General features: G+C 37.0%; 2 protein-coding genes across 3 annotated transcripts in view; one reads left to right on the forward strand and one right to left on the reverse strand.

Moving 5' to 3' along the window:
• Positions 1 to 22,404, forward strand: part of Mitofilin (inner membrane mitochondrial protein mitofilin) — a 97,056-nt gene that overhangs the window by 51,825 nt on the left and 22,827 nt on the right. The window lies entirely within an intron of this gene.
• The window catches only part of LOC138184433 (U-scoloptoxin(05)-Sm1a), a 67,138-nt gene that overhangs the window by 2,614 nt on the left and 42,120 nt on the right, over positions 1 to 22,404 (reverse strand). Inside the window, exons 2-3 of the mRNA XM_069122345.1 lie at positions 18,011 to 18,141; positions 1,442 to 1,499 (exon numbers count right to left, since the gene is read on the reverse strand). Coding sequence (XP_068978446.1) covers positions 1,442 to 1,499; positions 18,011 to 18,141 — 189 coding nt within the window. The remainder of the gene's footprint in view (positions 1 to 1,441; positions 1,500 to 18,010; positions 18,142 to 22,404) is intronic.

Below are 22,404 nucleotides of genomic sequence, written 5' to 3' on the forward strand. Positions count from 1 at the left end.
GTTCGTTCAAGATGTCTGAAGCTCCTCAACTTTTTCCCGGCAGACATTCGACACTCTATTTTATTGGGATATTGACAGGTGAAGGTCACTTACCCCATTGATAGCCGATTCCATGCTTTTCGAGACCAATGCTTCAGTTGTCTGACTCTTAATTCTTATTCCTTTTCATTGCTTTTTTTCAATGATGCGATCGATCGATTTGAATTCTGATTAAGACTCGTTTGAAGTTCGTTTATCGATTACTTATGTGTCCACGTTAGAACATTTTCTTTTATTCTATGCGATATCATTGTTGCGATAAATGATAATCTCTCAAGATTGAAAATTATTAGAGCTTCGATATGATACGATACAATGATCCAGGTTTAAAATGTTGAAAGTACGTCGCGCCGTTGCGGTATCGTGGAATAATAATAATAATAATAATGATAATAGAGAATGAAAATGTTGCGACGCATTCGCGAGCCCCTAGGGAGTCATTTTCGTTGCTGGAAAGCTGTTTCTAAAGGACGACTTTTTAACGATAGATTAATCGATTTAGCAGCCTCTCCGTCGAGAATTTATCTATTTCTCGTATACGTTCGTTGATTCAGCCTCGTCTACAATGACAGACACTGTCTGCATATATCGTCCGCCGACAGTCGACAAAAGACGTATCGAGACTGTCTGCAGACAACGTGATTTGTCCACTAGAAATGTGCCGGATAGTCAGATATACCTCGGTGTTGATGAATTAAAGATATGTTGGTCTCTTTTTCAAATGCGAAGAAAAGTACTTAAACGTTTTTAAATCTTGACTTTTAAACGATAAATAAATACATGCGTCCACAAAAAGAAAAAAAAAAAAGGAAAGGAAAAGAAAAATGAAATCGACTTTTGTTCGATTTCTCAACGATTCTTTACGATATACCTTTACAATAAAAAAAATTACGTGAATTTGTAGCAATTTCGATAAGCAGCGGGTATTTTCAAATTTTCTACTTTCGCCTCTCCTTGCCTTGCCGGATACGAATGACAACGCACAAATCACATAATGGATGTAAGTAGAATGGAAAGATTGGTAACACGAATGTTAGAATTGGTTAGATTAAAGAAATTGATTAACACAGTTGGGAAACCCGGTAAACGGATATAAATGAAAAAAATGTAATGTTATTATCACAAACGTAAAATTTTTAGTACGACGTTAAATTTATGGACTTTTCATTTATTTAACTGTAAGATGCTATACGTCCTGTTCATTCTAATCTAAGATTTCAAAGGAGATAATAATTCTTGAATAACGAGCATATAATCCTTAGGAATGTAGACTAACATGCAGTACTTACGTATGAGTTAAAGATTGATAATTCTAGTGTTAAAGTTAAAGCTAAGACTTTTCTTTTTACGATTGGATCGCAGTAATAGATCGCGATAAACTAGTAACGGGGATGCAACTCACCCTTCTCTGTGCACACTGGCACGCAGTCTCGAACTGTTGAGCCCTCGCTGACATATTTCTGAAAGAAATAGGACAAATTACTCGATTAATTACTTCTGTACAGTTCAAGCTTTGTTGCGAAGCAATGTTTTTTCTTTTTTTTTTTTAGAAAATAGATAAGAATGATGATAATAGTTACTCAATGTCGGTTGAAAACGATAGAGAAGTCGATAGAGATTGACAGTATAAAAATTGTTTATTGCACTGTACTAGATGATCGTATTGTAAAAGTTTTAAAAGTCTGAAGGATTAAAATAATTTATCTAGCCATATTTCGATTAACAAAATCGATAAAAACGGACCGAGCCTTTTGCATAGCGCTGTATATATATGTATATGTGTATGTGTGTGCAACCGTATATTGGAAAAATAATCAAGAAACATCTAAACGACTGATTAACACGAGAGATGTGTGTTAGAGCGATCATAAACCATACTATGAAATTTCTATCTTGCTTTCACGTGGAAAGTGCTGATAAAGAATATGTTGATTATTCGGTATCGTGGTTGGGAAAATTGTTACGTTAGGAACAATTTTTCCCGATATATGTACATATATATCTTCCGTCGTTTCTTCATTTCGCGGGCGGAGATTCAAATTTATCGCGTAGATTTTGGTCTATGAATAATAAGAGAGCCGGTGAAGTTTGGTATTTTGTGGGAAATTATATAAACAGAGGATTGCGGTTAGGAATATATACGTATTTATGAAAATAAGTCTTAGCCTACAATACCCTCATTGTACTCCTGTTTCTCGCAGTATCTTACAGTCTCAATCTCGACCCGACGCCCGAAACTGTTTCTCACAGTCACACACACACACACACACACACACACACACACACAAATAGGAGGTGTGGGTTTCTTGAAATATTCCTCAACATTTTTAATTAATTTTTTTTAGATATAGATATATAGATATATATATATATATATATATATATATATATATATATATATATCTATATATCTATATCTATATCTATATATATATATATATATATATGTATATATATATATATATATATATATATATATATATATGTATATATTTGTTAAGTTGTCATGGTAGTTGGAGTTTTGCGAGGTCCGTTTTCTAAACTCAAGTATGTACATCCCTTTTCACAGATCAGTGTCCGTTTGATTCCATTAAATTCATCGTCTTTGCTTGAAAGATATCGAACACGCTCCATGCAATTACCCGCTGTTCTCGTAGAATTATTACTGTAACGAGTACACGACGCGCGATGAAAAACGAAGAACGAAGATCAATATTTGACGTTAAATATCGTTTAACATCACGACAGGACGTGTCGGGAAAATAAATCGAGTTTACACGTTCATGCGACTCGCGACGATGTCCGTGACTCGCACTAATACCAAACAAGTACCTACTTTATTTTTTGATTAAGTGGCTGATTCTCATTGACTCCGTTTTAGGAATCTTATTCCGCTCGAGTCGAACTGTAATTTCCTTGGTTCTCTTCTTCTATGTGAAATTATAGTACGCTGCGCGGATTACCCTTACTATTTCCAAACTTTACTACACAGATCGTCTTTTACGTTATTTCAGAATCGAGAAACAATTAATCGATATTTAAGTGCTCGGTTGATTTATTCACTGTCTCTTCTTATTACTGTCTAAGATAAAACCAAAATTCAGACCAACGGTACATATCCGAAACTATAAAAATGTCGATATCCAGATAGATGTACAGAAGTAGACATTCAGAAATTCCGATATACGAAAAAGCGATTTGCCGGAGAAAGTAGACGTAGATGTTTGACGAATTCGCGCGAAGGCGGCACGCCGGTACAAGAGGGGCAGAAGAGAGAAAAGAAGAGTTTAATTTTTACAAGAAGAGGATAGAAACTTTCAACTCGGTCGTGTTTGTACGATTAAAATTTCAACAAATTTGTGTTTTACTAGTGGCTAAATTAAAACACGCCGCTCGTGTCCGTGCGGATATAAATTTCGCTCGATATATTAATGGCGTACAAGTTAATGGAACTGGTACGTGTACATGCAACTTGTCATTAACTTAAGATAAAATCGTTACAGTTACCGACGTTATACGATTAAAAATGATGATTGATCATGTATTAGCAACTATAACTTAATAACTTACGATTAGTAGCAATCTTAACTTTCGCCCTACATTTTCTACAGTTCTCACAGTTAAAATAAAATTTATCAATATACGTATGTGCTACTAAAAACCGCGAATGGAAAATCCCATCGTGGAGCTTTTATACTTGCGTCATATTTTTACAACGACTGTCGTCGACATGAATAATGTATAGGTAAATACAGCGGGAGAAGCAAGAATATTACGGAATTAATCGTAAGTAAGCCCGGTAGACAATCACAGACCAGTCTGGCTCCAATATAAATTCAAATTTCACCGAATTCATTGTGCTCCTTTCCACAGAGGCGACCGATTACGAGTTAATCCTCTTCCAATCTCTGTACTGGAAAATTCGATTTCATTTAAAAAAAATACACACGATACTAGCCCTACTTTTAAATTCAATCGATTACGTTTTTCATCGAAAATAATGAAAAAGACATTGCAGGAGAAGAATTCTAGATACTCTAAATAATTTAAACTTTGATACGTATTTATATATACACGGGAATATTTTAGTATATTTTCTCTTTTTTATTCAAATTGTCCTAAAAACGGACGAGTTTAAGAATTTAAATAAACGGTATTCATATTTGTCATATTTATCGTTTCAACCTTGAAATTTTTCCGCTCTTAATTTTATTTGATTCTCACATTTTCCGTCTAACATGAATTTCTTAATGGCGATAGACTTTGAAATTTTCTATCCAAAATTACAACTAAAATTACGGATACAAGCTCTTTCTTTCTTTCCTTTTGTTTCTTTTGCACGTGCGTAAGTACGTACTTATCGTGGATCGAGGCATAATCCAGGAGTACGAGCTACAAACAACCACGAATATCGACTGTCGTTTGCGCCGATAGATAACATAACACAACACTGGCAAATGCACGTAAACGTATTATCGAGTATGACTGGTTATCGTTGCGGCATTTTCCGCGTGGCATTCGACACCCCAGATTATTATATTATAGATTCTCTCTTACCGGGCAATGAAATACATGGACCCATGTATTAGGCACGAAATATACCTGCTTCTTCTTCTTTGAAGATGTTTATTCGACTATTTGCGGAGAGACACGATCACGAGAAAACACGTCAACGAGAGTCGTAAATTCCCGTTACGATTAGATAATCGACGCCACGAACTGATCGATCCCCTGATTTCTGTTACGATAATAGGGCTGATTCAATTGAGTTTACACTGACAAGGACATATAACAGGTATAAATTAATATTTATTCCAACAACTTCGTAAAGAAGATAATTACACTGATGCGTATGTATAAGTTATGTAAGTGATTGATTTAAGGATTGAAACCCGGTAATGACATGTTGACTATTCTAACGATGAAGAATAAGTAAAGTAAAATGACGATGTTGTGTCGGAGGAAAGCTAGTGACGGGTGCCACGGCGGCACCGGAATTATTATCAAAGCCAGCATTAAGCATTACGAGCTTCCATCGTTCCAGAAGGACTACCTCCATTGATGGTACAATCACCATTTCAGCAGTATATTGTCCTCCTAGACAATCCATTTCTAAACAAGACTTTGATAACTTTCATCATGCACTGGGCAATCGATTCATAGCTGGAGGAGACTATAACGCCAAACATATTCAATGGGGCAGCAGACTTACCACAGTAAGAGGCAAAAATCTTTTGAATAGCATAAACACCAACAGACTCAACTACCTCACCACATATGAACCCACTTACTGGCCCACTGACACTAACAAAATACCTGATTTACTTGACTTCTTTATAACTAAAAATATCTCGCCAAGATATGTCCAAATCAACTCCTCGGCAGAACTCTCTTCAGACCATTCCCCCGTTATAGCAACAATTAGCTCAACAATTATCGGAAATCCACCTAATAGCTTTATTCATATCCAACTCACCAACTGGCACCTCTTTAGAGAAGTCTTTAATCATTCAACATCAGCCTTAATTTCCCTAAAAACAAACGAAGATATCGAAACAGCCACGGAATACTTAAACAACAGCATAATAAACGCTATCCGCTCCTCCACACCTACTAAGAGTTCTATCAACAAACATGGATACCCTATTACGTATTAAAAAAAATCGCAGAAAAACGTAGACTTAGAAGAGTATGGCATAGTCATAGAACACCTGACGACAAATGCAAACTAAATAATGCAACTAGGAATTTAACCAAAATCATTAAAAACTATAAAAATGACTGTTTCGAAAAATATCTCGCCAATCTGTCTCCCACAGCTGACTCCAACTACTTACTATGGAAAGCTTCCAGGAATCTCACGCGTCCCCCGCAAATAACCCCTCCTATCCGCTGTCCACAAGGTAGATGGGCGCGTAGCCCTATAGAAAAAGTCAACCTATTTGCTAATCACCTATCTAACGCATTTAAAGCTCATTCCTTCAATATTGCCGCGGAATATCTGCACTCTCCCTTCCAAATGTTTCCTCCTATTGAACCTTTCACTTCTGTAGAAGTTACAGAATTAATCCGTCGCCTAAATCCCGGGAAAGCATCGGGGCATGACCAAATATGTAATAAAGCAATCAAGGAACTTCCCATAAAAGGGATTTCACTCATCACATCAATTTTCAATGCAATCCTTCGTCTTGAATATTATCCGAAGCCCTGGAAAATATCAATGATAACTCTCATCCCCAAACCCCGAAAACCAATACAAGAAACTAGCTCCTACCGCCCAATTAGCCCTCCACCCACTTTGTCAAAACTATTCGAAAAGATGCTCACGAATCGACTCCTTCCACTCTTAGAGGAGACACTGCCAGATCATCAATTAGGATTTCGGAAGCAACATTCTACAGTAGAGCAAATTCATCGTACAACACATAATATCAGCCAAAACTTAGAAAAGAAAAAATATTGCTCAGCAGAATTCCTAGACATTCAACAGGCATTCAACAAAGTATGGCATGAAGGACTTTTATTCAAACTAAAGAAAATCCTACCACACACCTACTACTCCATCCTAAAGTCCTACCTAGCCAATAGACAATTCATGTTTAAATACCTAGACGCCACAACCGCAACATTTCCAATAGAACCTGGCATACCCCAAGGTAGTGTCCTTGGTTATCTACTGTTCTCCATCTACACTGCCGATTTACCAATTTTAACAGAGATAACTATAGCGACATTTACTGATGACACAGCGCTATTAGTATCCCACGCAGACCTCCACTCTCCAGCGAAGTCTCGACTCTATGGAAAAGTGGTTTCACAAATGGGGCTTCAAAATTAACGAAAGTAAATCCACACATGTAACCTTCACGCTGCGAAGACAAACCTGCCCTCAGGTGACCATTAACAATATAACAATTCTTAACAAGGATTCAGTCAGATATCTGGGCATGACTCTGGACAGGAGATTGACATGGAAACAACACATCATAGATAAATCGAAGTAACTCAAGGCTAAACTTAAAAAATTTTACTGGCTCATTGGCCGGAGCTCTAACTTAAGCACTCAGGGCAAAATAATGCTATATAAAACCATACTAAAACCTGACTAGACAGACAACATAGATAGACATAGATAGACAACATAGAAATCCTTCAACGAATTCAATCAAAAACACTAAGATCCTTAATGGATGCACCTTGGTATGTCACCAACGAAACAGTCCACCGCGACCTCAAGATGCCCACAGTCAAAGAAGAAATAACAAAATGTGGTAATAGATATATCAAAAGAGTTAACAAACATCGAAACCCCCTAATTACTAAATTACTTAATACGTCGGACCAGATCCGCAGGCTAAGAAAACACTATCCGTTAGACCTAAGCACTTTTAGCTAGATATTTCTAACAAGTAATATTCACGTATTTATAATATTATTATTTATAAATTATACTTATTTATAAATTATGCTTACTTATAATGAGTTAATAAGTGTATTAACTTATTATAAATAATTAGCCATGTCACTGCGCCACGGCAGAGAAACTTTTTCAAAATTCTCAATGCGAGAATTGATTGTAAAGTACTTGTAAATAAAAAAAAAAAGAAAAAAATTCTTTTCATTCACAATTTGTCCAATTTGGACATTTGGTAGAATTTTTTAACTGTTTGATTATCATGTGGGTGGCTACCCCCAGCGGGATACCATCTTCCTGTTTGTTAGGTTGTGTCCTTTGTGAGGTCTGCTTGGTGTTTCCTTTTCAGTCTTCTTTCCATGTTTGAGGTGTTGATCGTTTCCGCAGCTAGCCGGTTCGGGTGTGTTCCTATTCTTTCTTTGTATTTTTCTGCGTATCTGCTAATTTCCTCTTTGACCGTTGGTATTCCCAGGTCCTTCCGAATGTCCTCGTTTCTAACGTACCATGGGGCGTTTACTATTGTTCTAAGAATTTTAGCTTGCATTGTCTCTATTTTGCTTATATGGCTCATTGCTGCTGTCCCCCATAGTAGTATTCCGTACGTCCAGATTGGTTTTATGATCGTTTTGTATATTTTTAATTTATTTTCTATGCTTAATTTGGATTTTCGACTTGTTAGCCAATGTATTTGTCTCCTTGTTGTCTGTATTTTGTCTATTATTGTTTTAGTATGCTGTTTCCATGTGAGTTGTGTTTCTAAATGGAGTCCTAGGTATTTGACTTGCCTTGTTTGTGATATGTGCGTGCCGTTCAGTAGAATGTTTGGTGGTATCTGTTTTCACAGTGTGAATGTAATATGGTTGCATTTATCGAGGTTTGCTTTTATTTGTTTATCTTGCAGCCACTTTTCTATTTTTGTGATATGTTCTTGTAGTAATTTGACTGCTGTTTCTGGGTTGCCTGACTAGTACAGCTGTGTCGTCCGCGAATGTCAGTATTTTGCTATTGGTAGTTGTTGGCATGTTGGCCGTGTATAGTCTGTGTAGTATTGGTCCTAAGACGCTTCCTTGTGGAACCCCTGCCTTGATGTCTTTAACTTCAGAGTATGTGTCCTTGATTTTTATTACGAAGGTTCTGCTGCTTATGTAAGGTTTGTAGTAGGCTTTCGTGGTTTATTTTGTCAAATGGTTTCTCTATGTCCATAAAGAGGGCTGTACAGTATTGTTTGTTTTCTAATGCTAGTATTATTTCGTTAATGAGTCTGTGCATTTGCTCTATAGTGGACTGTTTGTTTCTGAATCCAAATTGGTGATCTATGTTAATTTTTCCTTCTCTATTATCGGTTTTATGCGGTCGTATATTATCTTCTCTAGTATTTTGGAAAACACAGGAAGTAGTGATATTGGTCTGTAAGATGCAGTTTGGTGTGGGTCTTTGCCTGGTTTAGGTAACATTATGATCTGTGCTACTTTCCATAGTTTAGGAAAGTACTGAATTCTTAGTATTGCATTGAATATTATTGTCATTAGTCTTATCGCTTTTGGCGGAATGTTTTTCAAGATTTTATCATTGATTAGGTCGATTCTTGGTGCTTTATTGTTTTTTGTTTTTTCGATTATGTTTCTAATTTCTTGTGCTGTTGTTTTAAGTATGGTGTAGTGCTTGTCAGTTGAGGCACTAGTGGTTTGCGCATCCTCGTCTGTATGACATTTGAGGTTGCTGTTATTGATATTATGTGATGTAAATGTGTTGCAAAGGTGGTTGGAAAATTCTTCAGCTTGCTCTTCGTTGCTTCTTGCCCATGTGTTGTCTACTTACAGAAGAATTTACCAAAAATTTCGCTGAAAAGTCGATTCACTAATATTAATTGCAATGTAAAAAATGTGAAAAGTAGGGGAAATTTGTTCCAATTAGAGTTGCTTTAGCGGAATGGAAACACGCTGTGCATAGAGTTTAATATAACAGCAGCGTCTTGAACTCGCCTTTTATCCGTATCATCGACACACTGTTAGCTAGCATGGCGATGTTTGCTTTGATAGAATGGAAATTGGATACGGAACGAGGTTTATAAAAATCGTTATTCAGATTAATTTAAGATTAATCTCCGTGTAGATGGTTGCATTAATGCAAATGCAAATAAGAATAAACGAGGGAAACAGAGACTAAAATTGTATGAAATAGATACGTGTAAAAAAAGATATTTTTTCGAAACCGAATCGATAAACCAAATTTCCCGTTTAAACCTAGCAATAATTATTTCGCAACAAAATTCTAGAAATCCCTAAATTTTGAACATAATATTTTGAAATTTGCAATTGTATCATTACCTTCGCATCGTTCTATCGAATTTCATTTCTAACCGATGATGCGTCACCCGTTGAATACCTTTTACCGTTCAAGGAACGACCAGGATATCGCGAATCACGGCGATCGAACGACGTATAACAGGATATCGCTGATTGACAGTAGTTTACGGTGGCTCGATATTCGTCCACGCCTGTCGATAGTCCTAACACCGGTTCCGCGACTTGATATCGTTCGATGTTATCCGATCGTTCGTGAGAGATGGACAAATTTCATCGACGTAAAATTATCAACCGCTGGAAATCAAGGCTGTGCAGATTTACAGAAATTTGTATAAAAGGGCTATTTGTAGAAAAAACGCGGGGTTTTTACTCATAAAAGTATTTCAACGCTTACGATAAACAAATTGTACGTATACATATATCGTATGTAGAATGTATATGTAAGAATGTATATTAAAGTTCGTATGCTTGCACGGATACTAAAGAAGTAGCGAGAGAGGTAGCTATTGTAATTTTATTGGTAAAATTTGAAATCGATTTAAAAGTGTACACGTTACGTACCTATGTTCGAAAAATACTTTTGTGAACCGTTGTAAGATCAGAGCGAAATTCTATTTCCATAGGAGATAAGATTAGGTTATTAAATAGCCGAAAATTATAGCTGTATTTCTGAGATAAAAGAACTGAAACAGTAGTAGTAAAATTCACGAGACGGTCGGTAATTGCATTCCTGAAGATAAAACCACCCTTGATATCGAAAATTCTCAACTGCTAGGAATTAAAAATTAAACGAACAAACGTGGCTGGAATTGTTGCGGCAATTGACAGCAAATACTACCGGACAACGACAGCGCAGTGGTTAGCGCCTAACACTTGAAACACAGACCGAAATATCCAGGTTCAATTACAAAAAAAAACACTGGGAAAAGTTCCAAAACCTACTCGAACAAAACTGCGACCTAAAGATCTACAACAACGTCAACCTAACAGACAGACAAATCGACTCATTCATAGACGAAATAGAAAAACATATACAAACAGCTCTTCAAGAATCCGTACCAAACTTAAAACAATAAAACCCTTGCGAGCCCTATATCAACAACAAAATAAAAAAAACTACAACGAGACAAAAGCTACATACTATCCAAATTGAACAATATAAAATACAACTATTCTTACGACAAAAGAGAAGACTTAGAATTCCTAAAGTATTTACTATACAAAATAAAATCAGAACTGAAACAAGAATTCGCAAACTCTATAAATCAATACTGGACAAACAAAATAAAAAATATCGTCAAAAAAGACTCTGCTAGCATATAAATCAAATTTTCAGACCAAAAGAACAAAACACCATCCCATCTCTCAAACTGCCCCCAGAAAAAACTTCCCTCACCCAAGAAGCAGGTATAGCCATACACAATACCAACAAAAACACCGAGGATAACTTCGTAATATCTAAAACAACGCAAAAAACTAGACATTATCGACACCCACTTTTCCAAAACACACACAAAACACACACAAAACACACACAAAACGATCACATGGGTCGAGAACAACTAAACAATTCTGATAATTCTATCATCGCCGAAACAAACAAACTCAAAAATAAAATAGAACAAGACATAGCGCTAAATAAAACAGTCTGCACATTCTCAAACGAAAACACCTCGGACAACCCCAAACATCCAGAACCAGAAACAAACTACTTTACAAATTACAACCAATTAAAAATAATCTTTTCCAAACTAAACAACAAAAAATCCTCCGGCTTCGATGGCATCCCAAACATTTTGTTCAAACGCTTATCTAACAAAATAAAATGGTACTACACAGTACTCTTCAACAATGCGCTAAATAACAGGTATTTCCCCAGAAAATGGGAAAAAGCCAATTAAGAGCCATTACAAAAAAAAATAAAGACGGTTCATCAGCTGCAAACCTACGACCTATAAGCCTCCTCCCCAACATAAGCAAAGTATTCGAAATAGTCATAAACAACCCCCTAGTCTCCTTCTGCGCAAAAAATAACGTAATTCCAGAAAATCAATTCGGCTTCCGGCACAAACACTCCACAATCTACGCAATAAATAAACTTACGTCGGACATCTGCTGGACGCTTAACGCAAAGCAACGAGTAGCCGCTTGCTTAATAGACCTCGAAAAACCTTTCAACACAGTCTGGATCCCAGGTCTTATATACAAAATTTATTTATTATTTTTCAGTATTTACAATAGCGACTTACTAAATCTCTTTAATCTCAATACATCCACCCATAAACGCTCTATAGCCTTCGCAGATGACGTAATCATCTACGTAACAGGCCGCAAAACCAAAACAATAAGAACAGAACTCCAAGAACTTTTTGACAAAATTAACGATTACTACCATACATGGAAACTAAAAATCGATGCAAGCAAATGCGAAACCATACTGTTTAAACCCAAGTCAAGTGAAATCGGCCCAATAGAAAGAGAACACTGTAAAAAATTTCAACTAAAAGAAAAAGCAAACGAAGGGGAGCTCATACCACATAAAAATTGCGTAAAATATCTAGGCGTAAATATAGACGACAAATTAATCTACAAGCAGCACATCAAAATTCAACTCTCCAAAGCCAGGAAAGCATTCTGGATAATAAAAAGATTATTCTACTCCAAACATCTCAACAGCAAACTAAAAATGCTGTGTTACCAAGCACTAATCATACGGATCATAACCTGCGGCTGCCCAATCTGGTGCAACACATCAGCTTCCCTAATGGAAAAAATTCGCATATTCGAAAGAAAATGCATCAGGGCTTGCCTGAGTACTTACAGATACGAACACAGCGGACTCAAAAAAATACGTAAAAAATAAAAGAATCTACGATTTAGCCAACATCCACCGCATCGACTATCACATCTTAAAACTAACAAGACACCACTTTGCGCAAGCTACAAAGATAAAAGAAAATAGTTTAATCTTCGGTTGCTTATTTCCAAACGATTCATATTACAAAAATACACTGACAACAGGTTAAGTCCCCCTCGAAGCGTTTTATACCTAGACGAAAGAAACTATCTCCAAGACCAAATTAATATCCCAATAATCTACCATATAAAAAGAAAAATAGGGATTAAAACAATGCTCTACGAGGAAAACTTAAATGGACAGACCGTAGACACTAGGTGGAGGTACAACATGACCCATCCCCAAAAAGACACAGAAGGCAATCACCGAAACCATAATAAAAAAAATAACAAGAGAAAGAGCCACAAACCGGCAACGCTCAAATCTCCCTCCGTGTAAAATAGTGTAAATATTGTAAATAATTCTACAGGACACCCCTCCTTTCCTCTCCCCGACCGCCCTCTCCCTCCCCTTCCCAAAATCCCACAGGTCCTCCGAAACCAAAAGTAGACTACCGAACTGTCCCGTTTTTGCGACCAGGTTTTCAGGACAGAGATAGGAAGAAGAAAACAATATCGTATATAAGCACCGCTCTACAGCGACTTAAATCTAATTTAAAAATAGTAAGCTAAAAAATGTAATTTCGGCTATGTCGTACCGTCACATATCGGTACTTTTGCCTAAACCACCTCACAACCGAAGTCCATTGTTTATTGTGAACAACATACAAATGTAATACTCATCTACTGGTCAATAAACGTTATAAAAAAAAGCAGTGGTTAGCGCCGATTTTTCTTCCACGATTCTTAAATAGGAAGAAAATACAGCAGTACTCCTGCAGTGACATCTACAGCCAGCAGCTACAATTATCACGGATAACACTTACACCTCAGAATAATTCCTTAGCCAGTGAAATTCTAAAAAAATGTTACTCCTCTTTTAACTTGTCACGGCAAGATTTTCTAGTTAGAAAAAGAATTACGTATCTCGGAAGATGGGTTTTAGATGTGTCCCAGCAAAGTTTAACCGAACTCGAAGTTTCGAAGCGTCGTTCATCGACAACAAGGCTGGTTCTCCGCCTCTTAACCGGAGACGGCACTTCGACGTACACGCTGATCCAATTGCATTGCGGAACTGCGAGCATCTCTGTTTGCTGGTTAAAGCGTGCTGGCTGGAGAGGAAATCCTGGTGTCGCGTCGCTACGCATACGAACAATGTCTACTGGAATCAGCAGTTGGGGATGGGGGACGAGGGTGGGGAAATGTAAATACGTTGCGTTGGTCTTGAATCGAACAACTGTGCTACTGACAACGTTCATAGAGAAGCTGTCTGCTTTTTCCTAATTTCCAGCTCGATTTAACCCTTTAACTACAGTACAATATACAATAAATACTGTACACATATGTAAAGCTATAATTCATATGATTTAGTGAAAAGAAATAGATACATACACATATACATATATAAATTAAGAACTGCTACTAAATTTTCATTCGTGTAATAATTACAAATTAAATTAAGTTGGACGCACAGGCGCGCGTGAACACGCATTGACGCTTAGCATTTTCGGCAGTAATTATAAACGCGTAGCACGCGTTTTTTCGTCGTAAAAAGCTTTAAACGAAGTCGATGTATAATCATAAAACAAGCTGCGAATAATCGACGTTCTATCGTATCGTCTCGTATCGTGTCGTATTGTATCGTGTCGCTGGTGTCTAGCGCCGAGCATTGGAAATACGTAAGTGGCTCCCAGAGTTCACGTGCTTGATTGTCTATGGCTAATCCATCGATCTTCGTTCCGAGAAACGAGTTGTCGAAAGATGGATGAAAAGGGCTTTCAGGGGACGGAATCGATTAGCCAAAGTTTCTTGAATTAAAATTAACAAGTTATGAGAAACATAAGCTTTGGGGATTCTAATGTGAAAATTAATGATGCTTTCTTTTGACGACTGCGACTTATGTTCGTTTTTATTGAAAATTAATTTTAAGTTACTTCTTAATTTTACTTTAAGACTCTGCTGTGTATCGTAGATTATTTTAGACGACAACAAGTTTCTGAGAATCGAATTTAAACGAATGATATTTGCCTGTAAAGAAATTTTACGAACGAAAGACTTGATAGAAAGATGGCAAATGATATAGGTTAGGTAGAGATATACTTTCATCTGATGTAAGTAATACGAAAGAATCCTGGTTGAGGTTAGGTAGTACAGAATTGGAAAATGAAGGAACATCGTTTCGCCTTTCTGTGAGCCATTTGTCTGCCGGTGGGAACGATTGACACGGATACGTTTGAAACATAAGCAATGGAAACATTTGGGGGCAACAGAAAGCAGATTCTTTTGTAGTGGAATCGATGCAGTCGTTGGAGTGCCGAATATGGTCAAAGTAGCCGTCGTCAACCTTTCCTAACGGCTACAAGCTTTTTCTACTTAACAAACAACGAAACGCGATATCTCAGGGCTTTTTCCAAGACCTTGAGGAAATTTGAGAAGAACAAAGTATCGCTGCTCTGACACCTCTACCGTGTGTCTTTTAACACGAGCATCAATTTGTTTGGAGAAATGGTTCCATCCAGATCGGAGCCGGACCCTGTCCGTGGCCCTATTTTGTTAGAAAACTTGTCAAAAAGCTCTTCCGACTTTCAAACGGATCGCGTCGAGGTGACGCGATCTAAATGTTTTATGCATTAAAACGTGAGAAGTGGAACGTAGAAAAACTGGAAAAGCGCGCATCACGTAGCTTTCATACACTATCGTCCCTTTTTTTTCTTGCTTGCTTTTTCTCTTTTTCTTCCCCAACACCGTCGCAAACAGACTGTCATACCAGCAAATAAAGTTTTCTACTTGTTTGCTCCACTCTTTTCAATTTATCGTATTCAGTGTACAAATCATATTCTATCAGATTGTGCTGTTTGTTTCATTGGATTTCTTACATCGTGTTGGATAAATGCTCTGAACAACTTGGTACTGAGAGGTGCTCACTCTGTGGTGACAAATCATTTTAAACGTCTTCTTTTAAAAGCCAACAGTTGTAGTAATATCTTTTGTCAATTCGTTAATATCACTTTGATCATTTCCTATATCGGCTAGAGTCTGATTGAGAATTTAGAGCGTGGATAGACAGAGATTGCAGTGTCACCGCAAAGCAGCTGTATCGCTCAAGAAAGCAATCGACGGTCACGTTGATTAAACGCGTTCGCCGTTTATTTGTTTTCAAGCTGTTGAAAATCTGGAAAATTTACTTTTACCAGCTTTATTTGCTATTGAATTGTTAACTTTTTATGGATGTTTAACGTGTCAGTGTTCCATCTGGTTGTATTTTATCGTAGGACCATCTGTCCTGGTTTTCCATGTTCCATCGGGAACGAACCAGACAGAAGTCGGCAGAAGTGCGACGCTCTTTCTACCGTTATCGTCGGGAACGTTGCTATCGATTCTCGGTTACACGATACATCGTGATCCTCTTCACGTTGTTCGACCGGATAAAAGTCGGGCAGTATCTGCGACACGCAAATACAGGCTACGGTTACTCGTATGTACGATCACTGTCAGCGAGAATTAGATCACATTGAAATCAACATTGAAATTTATATTTCGATACTTCATATTCATTAGCCATACCGATACTTTCCAAACGGTAGTATTATAATTTGCGAATAACGCGTGTATCGACGATTTATACGTAGCTCCGAAATTTACAGATTCTCAGATTGGAATTCTGATTCGGATGAATCGCGAAGCTTTAATTTAATTTTAAGAGGTCTCGTGTAGATGACATATTTGTTAATATTAAACGGATTCTTATTTGGAATATTTCTTAACTGCATCATTTTGAAACATTTTAATACGCAAGATTACTCAAATCGGAGATCTATCTCTAATTGGAACCTTTTGACCGCAAAATTTCAAATAAAGAGAGTTTGAAAATGGAAGGACTCGCGACTAAAACAGTGAGAAACTATCTAAATCGACTGTAGCTGGTCTGGAACGTTTGCAACGTATTACCGTTTTCGGTTTTAAAGAGCCATCTATTCGTCCTCTCCACCGTAGAATATATCACTCCAAGTAGCAACAGAATTCCCAAACAACGAAAATCCCGCTTTCCAAATCGAATCTAACTCGCTGCCAATTCTATCGCGCATTTAAACGATCTGACGGTCCTATGGGAGATCGGCTAAATCTATTCACACGGCGGACAGTCATTCCGTTGCTGTCGCAAAATGTTAATTAATACCAGGCAAACGCACCGGTGGCAGTAATTCGAAGGCCACGTCAGAATATCCAACGGTATGATATGATAATGCAGTTACGGGGACGCTGATCTAGCCGGAAGGCAGTGTGCGATTGGGAATTGATAGAGTCGAACGAGATGGCCCGTTAATTCACCAGGATTGTATCTCCTTCAAGGACGATCCTGGCAAGGATTGCGATTGTGAGACACGTGCCAGAACACGATAAACTGATTACGCGATTTGATTAAGTGTCTCGAGGTCGTTGAATTGAGAGATGGAGTCGACAGAAATTTCCAACTACAGTTCTTTGGTTCAATTTATCGTAAAGTTAGAACAAGTGTACACCGAGTCAGGATTTCTGGGCTGCGGGGCTAAAATAAAGAATATAACCGTCTACCTGTTTGTTAATCGACGAAAGTATGAAATATTGATAGAAATGAAGAAATTTATTATACAAGAAGAAAGTAGTGAAATTTCTCTCTGTATCAAACATTTTCCATTATCTCTAAATAATTCCACAAGCTCCGCTTCTTAAGAAACAAGTTCAAATGTTTTTCAGCCTCGCAACGACAAAAAGAGAACGTCTCTGCACTTTTTGTACAGCGTTGTACTTGTACAGCGTCTGGAGACACTTTATTCCTCGACAAAAACACGAAACAGAGCCACGACTTGGAAACAACCACGATTATCCGCAATTAACGATCGCCATTTGAGACTCGGTACGCTGTTCTACTTCCCGCTTCGATCTTCGCTTTTCCAGTTCATTGAAAGTCTCTTGAAACTCTTTCTGTTACTTGCATCCAACTCTTTTTCTCTTTCCTTTTTTTTGTTTCTTTTTCTTCTTTTCTGTAAACCTCACACTTGTAGTTGTAATATTTAATTTATACACATAATTGTCCACTTGACTCGGAACCCGAGCTAGCCGGAACATACGAGAATGACAAATGTAACATATACGCTTGCCATTGCAGTCAAATGTCGTTCGCTATCTACGAGCTGCTGCTAAAATTTGTCGCTCGCAATCGAAAAAAAGAAAAAAGTTCCTTTCCTCTATTAGACAATGAATAACAAATTGAATTAAATGCCGTTTAGAATAGAAGATAAGACAAATGTTTACTTACAATGCACCATTCGGCCGTGGGTAAACACTCCTTTAGATGCATATGAGCGGTATAATTGATACACGGTGTGATGCTACCGACTCCCTCGTTGTACTGTCCGCATTTATAACATTTGAGACTGTGTGTCAGCCCTGAAACAATGCGAATTTTTTGGTGAAATAAATTTCAAACGATCCTTTGTTCAATGGTAATACTGATAAAATGAACGATGGTGTGAAACCTCTGGTTAAAATTATTTATACAAGAAAATTTACTATTATCCTTATTATTAGCGAATACGATATTGTTACTATGACAAAATTATAAATAAATATAGGGAGATTGTCATAGTTAAAAAATGTTGAAGGGTCTGTTAATGAGAAATTTGAAAGAAAAGGTAACATAGTAACAGCAGAATCGGTTAAAAATAGTTCTATTTTCAAAGTTGTTGAACCGAACCTTGAAACCTTGAACCTTAACACAAGTTGTGATAAGAATGCTAGTATGAGCAATAAAAGTAATAAAATAATAAGAGTGGCTTTGAAAAATATGGGGAAAAGTAGTGTAACAAACAACAACTAAATTTGGAAAAGACGTTAAAAAAGCAGAAAATACATTAAAGAAAATATTATCGAACAGAAACTAAATGCGTACGTACCTACAATTGCCATAATTTTACATTTTTCTCATTTGACAAAGAATTTATGAATTTCTGCGCGATTGGTACAGGTCAATTAGAATTTTTTAATTAGTACAAGCGCGACAGAGGATCAAAGCAGCTCCATGCGATAGAATTAAATCACGAACTCGGTAAATCGAGTGTATTGCATCTTTCCACGTCGCGTCGCGTCGTCTAGGGTAACCCGTTCTACGGAATATTGCTTGCGAATGTAGAAATTACAGACCCGTTTCCGCTTTGAAGTCGAAGGGGCCGCGAAACTTTTCAACCTGCCTCCATGACGAGCTTTGAACTTTGGAACGCCGAGAGGCAGCGACACTCTCGGTAGAATTCTCCACGCTGCACCAAGCAAGCTGGCAAAATCGGAGAAGATACTGGCAAACTCGTTCGAAATTTTTTCAATTTGATAAAAATTTCATCGCAAATTCAAAATATTCGTACATTTGGACACTTGGAGAACCTAAACGAGTTGATAGTTTAATCTATGGAAACAAAGATAAAGATATAAAATAACGTGAAAATAACAGAGGGGAAATATTTTCCATTCCCGTGCAACGAACTTGGGACAACTTAAAACTTCAAAGTAGCCATTCTGAAGCGAAAAAGTTTCGAGTAAGAATGGAAAGAATCGTTCGCGTTCCGAGACGTCGACGCGCGTTCGACGTGTAGAAAGTTGTTGAAGCTGTGGAAACGCGTTCTTATCCCGTCCAGAGGAACACGATACACAACCACGAAACAATACAGACCGTGCAAGTGGGTTTCGAAAGTTTCTATCGTCCCACGGCCCGCCCCGTCGATGTTCGTCGAAGATTCGCGAAACTTCCGCTAACGTATCCGGCGAGGATAGTTTCCAGATTCTGATCTAAAACAGGCCCAAATATCTACAGTTGCTACCAAGAGCTTTCGTCTAAGCTATTATTCTATTATATAATATTTTAATCGAAGACAACGGAAGAAATGCGACAAATAGCGCATTTCATTTCTTAGCGAAGCATTTAATTCTAAGATCGAATATTACCAAAATTGTCTTTATCAATTGTCTTTATTTATTTTATTATGTTTTATTTGCTCCTTTATGACTTAATTAGATATCTGTTCTTTTATTTTTTTTCTTCTTCATTTTTTGGGTTGAATATACCTTAATCGTAAGATTCTGCTTCTACCTTGAATATTTCAAAAGTAGCGTTTGTTACAAGATCAACTGCAACGTTGAATTTTTACAAACTTTAGTTCGTTTAAATTATCTATTATCTTAAATAATTTTAAATAACTTCTGCCTTGAAACATAATCTTTTATAATCTCGATCTTATATTTCAGCCTGCTTTCCCTAAATTTGCATACCTATACACCACTAATATAGATATACCACTGAACCGACAAAAATATTTGATTGGAAATTAGAAAACACTGGCGATCGATAACGTTCGGTAACGGAACAAATATCCTCTGCTGTGCCAATTTTCCTATATATGGCACTCTGAGAACGCTAGAAATCATCCTCTTTCTTTCTTCTCTGTTGTCACAAGAGATATTTACACTGATAAATTTGCAGTTCTTTCGTAACTAATATATCATAATAATAACAAAATGACAATTGTTAATTTGAACGCGCGTTCTCGTATGTTGAACGATAAGATTCGATAGCAGTGATGGGAATCTCAGCGATACAGATGACATTTATGGTTATCATAAATCAGTTATTACAAACTGATTGAAACGCGTAAGGTTCGCATTTATATACATTGCTAACTAGTCACTTGGATCGGTTGTATTTGTATGTAGCTGTTTCTACAGAATAGGTATACACGTAGGGCAACTAAACTTCATCGATCTACAAATCTTCCACGAAACGAAAAGTATCGCTTTCTAAATAATCAACTAAACTTGGCAAAGTTTGTAGATACGTTTTCAAGATTTCTATCCCCCTGGTTTCGAACGCGATATACGTGACAAAGTAGCAAAAAGCTGTAATAAAGCAATCATAAAATGAACATTCAAATCGACTGGGTCAATTTTGTCAATGTTATTTTAGATGATACTTGGAAAAATTCGCGTCGTGAGGCTCGTGTAATAGCGTTTGCCTGGAGAAAACAAATAATCTGGGTAAAGAATAGGCAAATAAGGATGGGTAAATGTGGATGCTATCACGAATGCAAGAATTTACGGCGACGGGAAATGAACGCGAGCGTCGCTTCGTCAAAGTGATCGTTAAAAATGCGCGTGAAAACAAACCGTGGCGTGGTAGGGAGAAAAAAGGAGGAAAAGAAAAAGAGCATGGGAGGAGGTAAATCAAGTGGCCGAGAGAGGACAAGATATACTGGTCTGTCTGCTAGAAATTTACAAGCAATATTTTTCAGACTGGCGAGGGGGCGGAGGTAACTTTTGCTGTGACTTGTATCGCTAACCAAACTCGTTCCGCTTTTTCCTACGACTCCTACAACAAGCATCTGCTGATTCTACGAAATACAATAATATTACACGCTACTCGCTAAATGGCGTATCTACCGATTATTATAGTGAATTTGAAGGTTTTGTGTTTAGGATTAATTTAGAGAATCACGAACAAATCAAACGACCGTTTACCAATTATTATTATAACGATTTTTAATGTTTCGCGTTACGATGAATTTGAAATTGCCTATTCCTATTGCTGCAAATAAATTGTTCTGGAAAGTTTCAAATTATTTTCCAGAACAATGGACGATCGATGAATGTTCTGGTAATCTAGACAGTTAGTTTAAGGCGTTCAATGCGACGGAGAAAATGGAAGGAGGTCCTCGGTGGCGGAAATCGATATTCTTATAACGTGTATTATTAGGCATGCATAGTGTTTATTTACGCGTCATGCATAAGATAGTTTGATAATTATATTACGATTAAGCCCTGCAACGTTTTGTTATAGCGAAAATGAGATTTAACGATCTTCCTTTTTTCATAATAAGTTTTTCATGCAAATGGGTATGTGATTTTAAAGAATTTTGGATGAATCCAAAGCCAATCCAAGCAATGTACAATTGTTATATTACCGTGAAAAAGTAATTCATCTACGATGCTGTTTCGATAGATAATTCTCTTCGAACATTGAGAATTGTTTTAAAAAATTGTCAATGTCTTGTTGAATTTTCACATCATGGTAAAAGAGTATCGGGGATAATTCTTTTTAAATATCTAAAATTACTTTCAAAATCCCTGATAATTTCTCAATGACAAAAATTCCCCCAACTTTTTGCATGCAACGAGATAATCTACAACGCTTTCGTGCGAGTATATTTTTCGAAAATGGAGATCGCTCGGCTTAAATGAATATCAGGCGTTGTTACATTTTAAATAGGAAGATGCCTTTAGTTAACTTTTACAGAACTGTTTGAGTATCTAGATGAAATTTCATCGACCTAAATCTCTGTTTACGCTAAACGGCAAACAGATTCAACGTCATAAATCCAGAGTCTCGAAATGGTGGAAACGAAACTAGTTTCCAACCGATACATCTGATAGAAGCAAGATCAAGAGCAAAGTTTCGTCCGTTGGACACTGTTCCGTTGTTTATTGCCTGATTCGAACAAAGAACTAACTGGATTAAAAAAAAGCAAAGAAAAAAGAGAGAAAGAAAGAGGAAAAGAAGAGAAAAAAGAGAGAAAAAAAGCAGGAAAGAGCACGGCCTAAAATTTTGCCAATTTTAACAGCACATAATTTTAATTAGGAAACAATTTTACAAGAAATAAGATAGAAAGGGAT

This window comes from Bombus flavifrons, chromosome 10 (assembly GCF_040668555.2).
Source record: "Bombus flavifrons isolate JBK064 chromosome 10, iyBomFlav1_principal, whole genome shotgun sequence".
Taxonomy (NCBI): Eukaryota; Metazoa; Arthropoda; class Insecta; order Hymenoptera; family Apidae; genus Bombus; species Bombus flavifrons.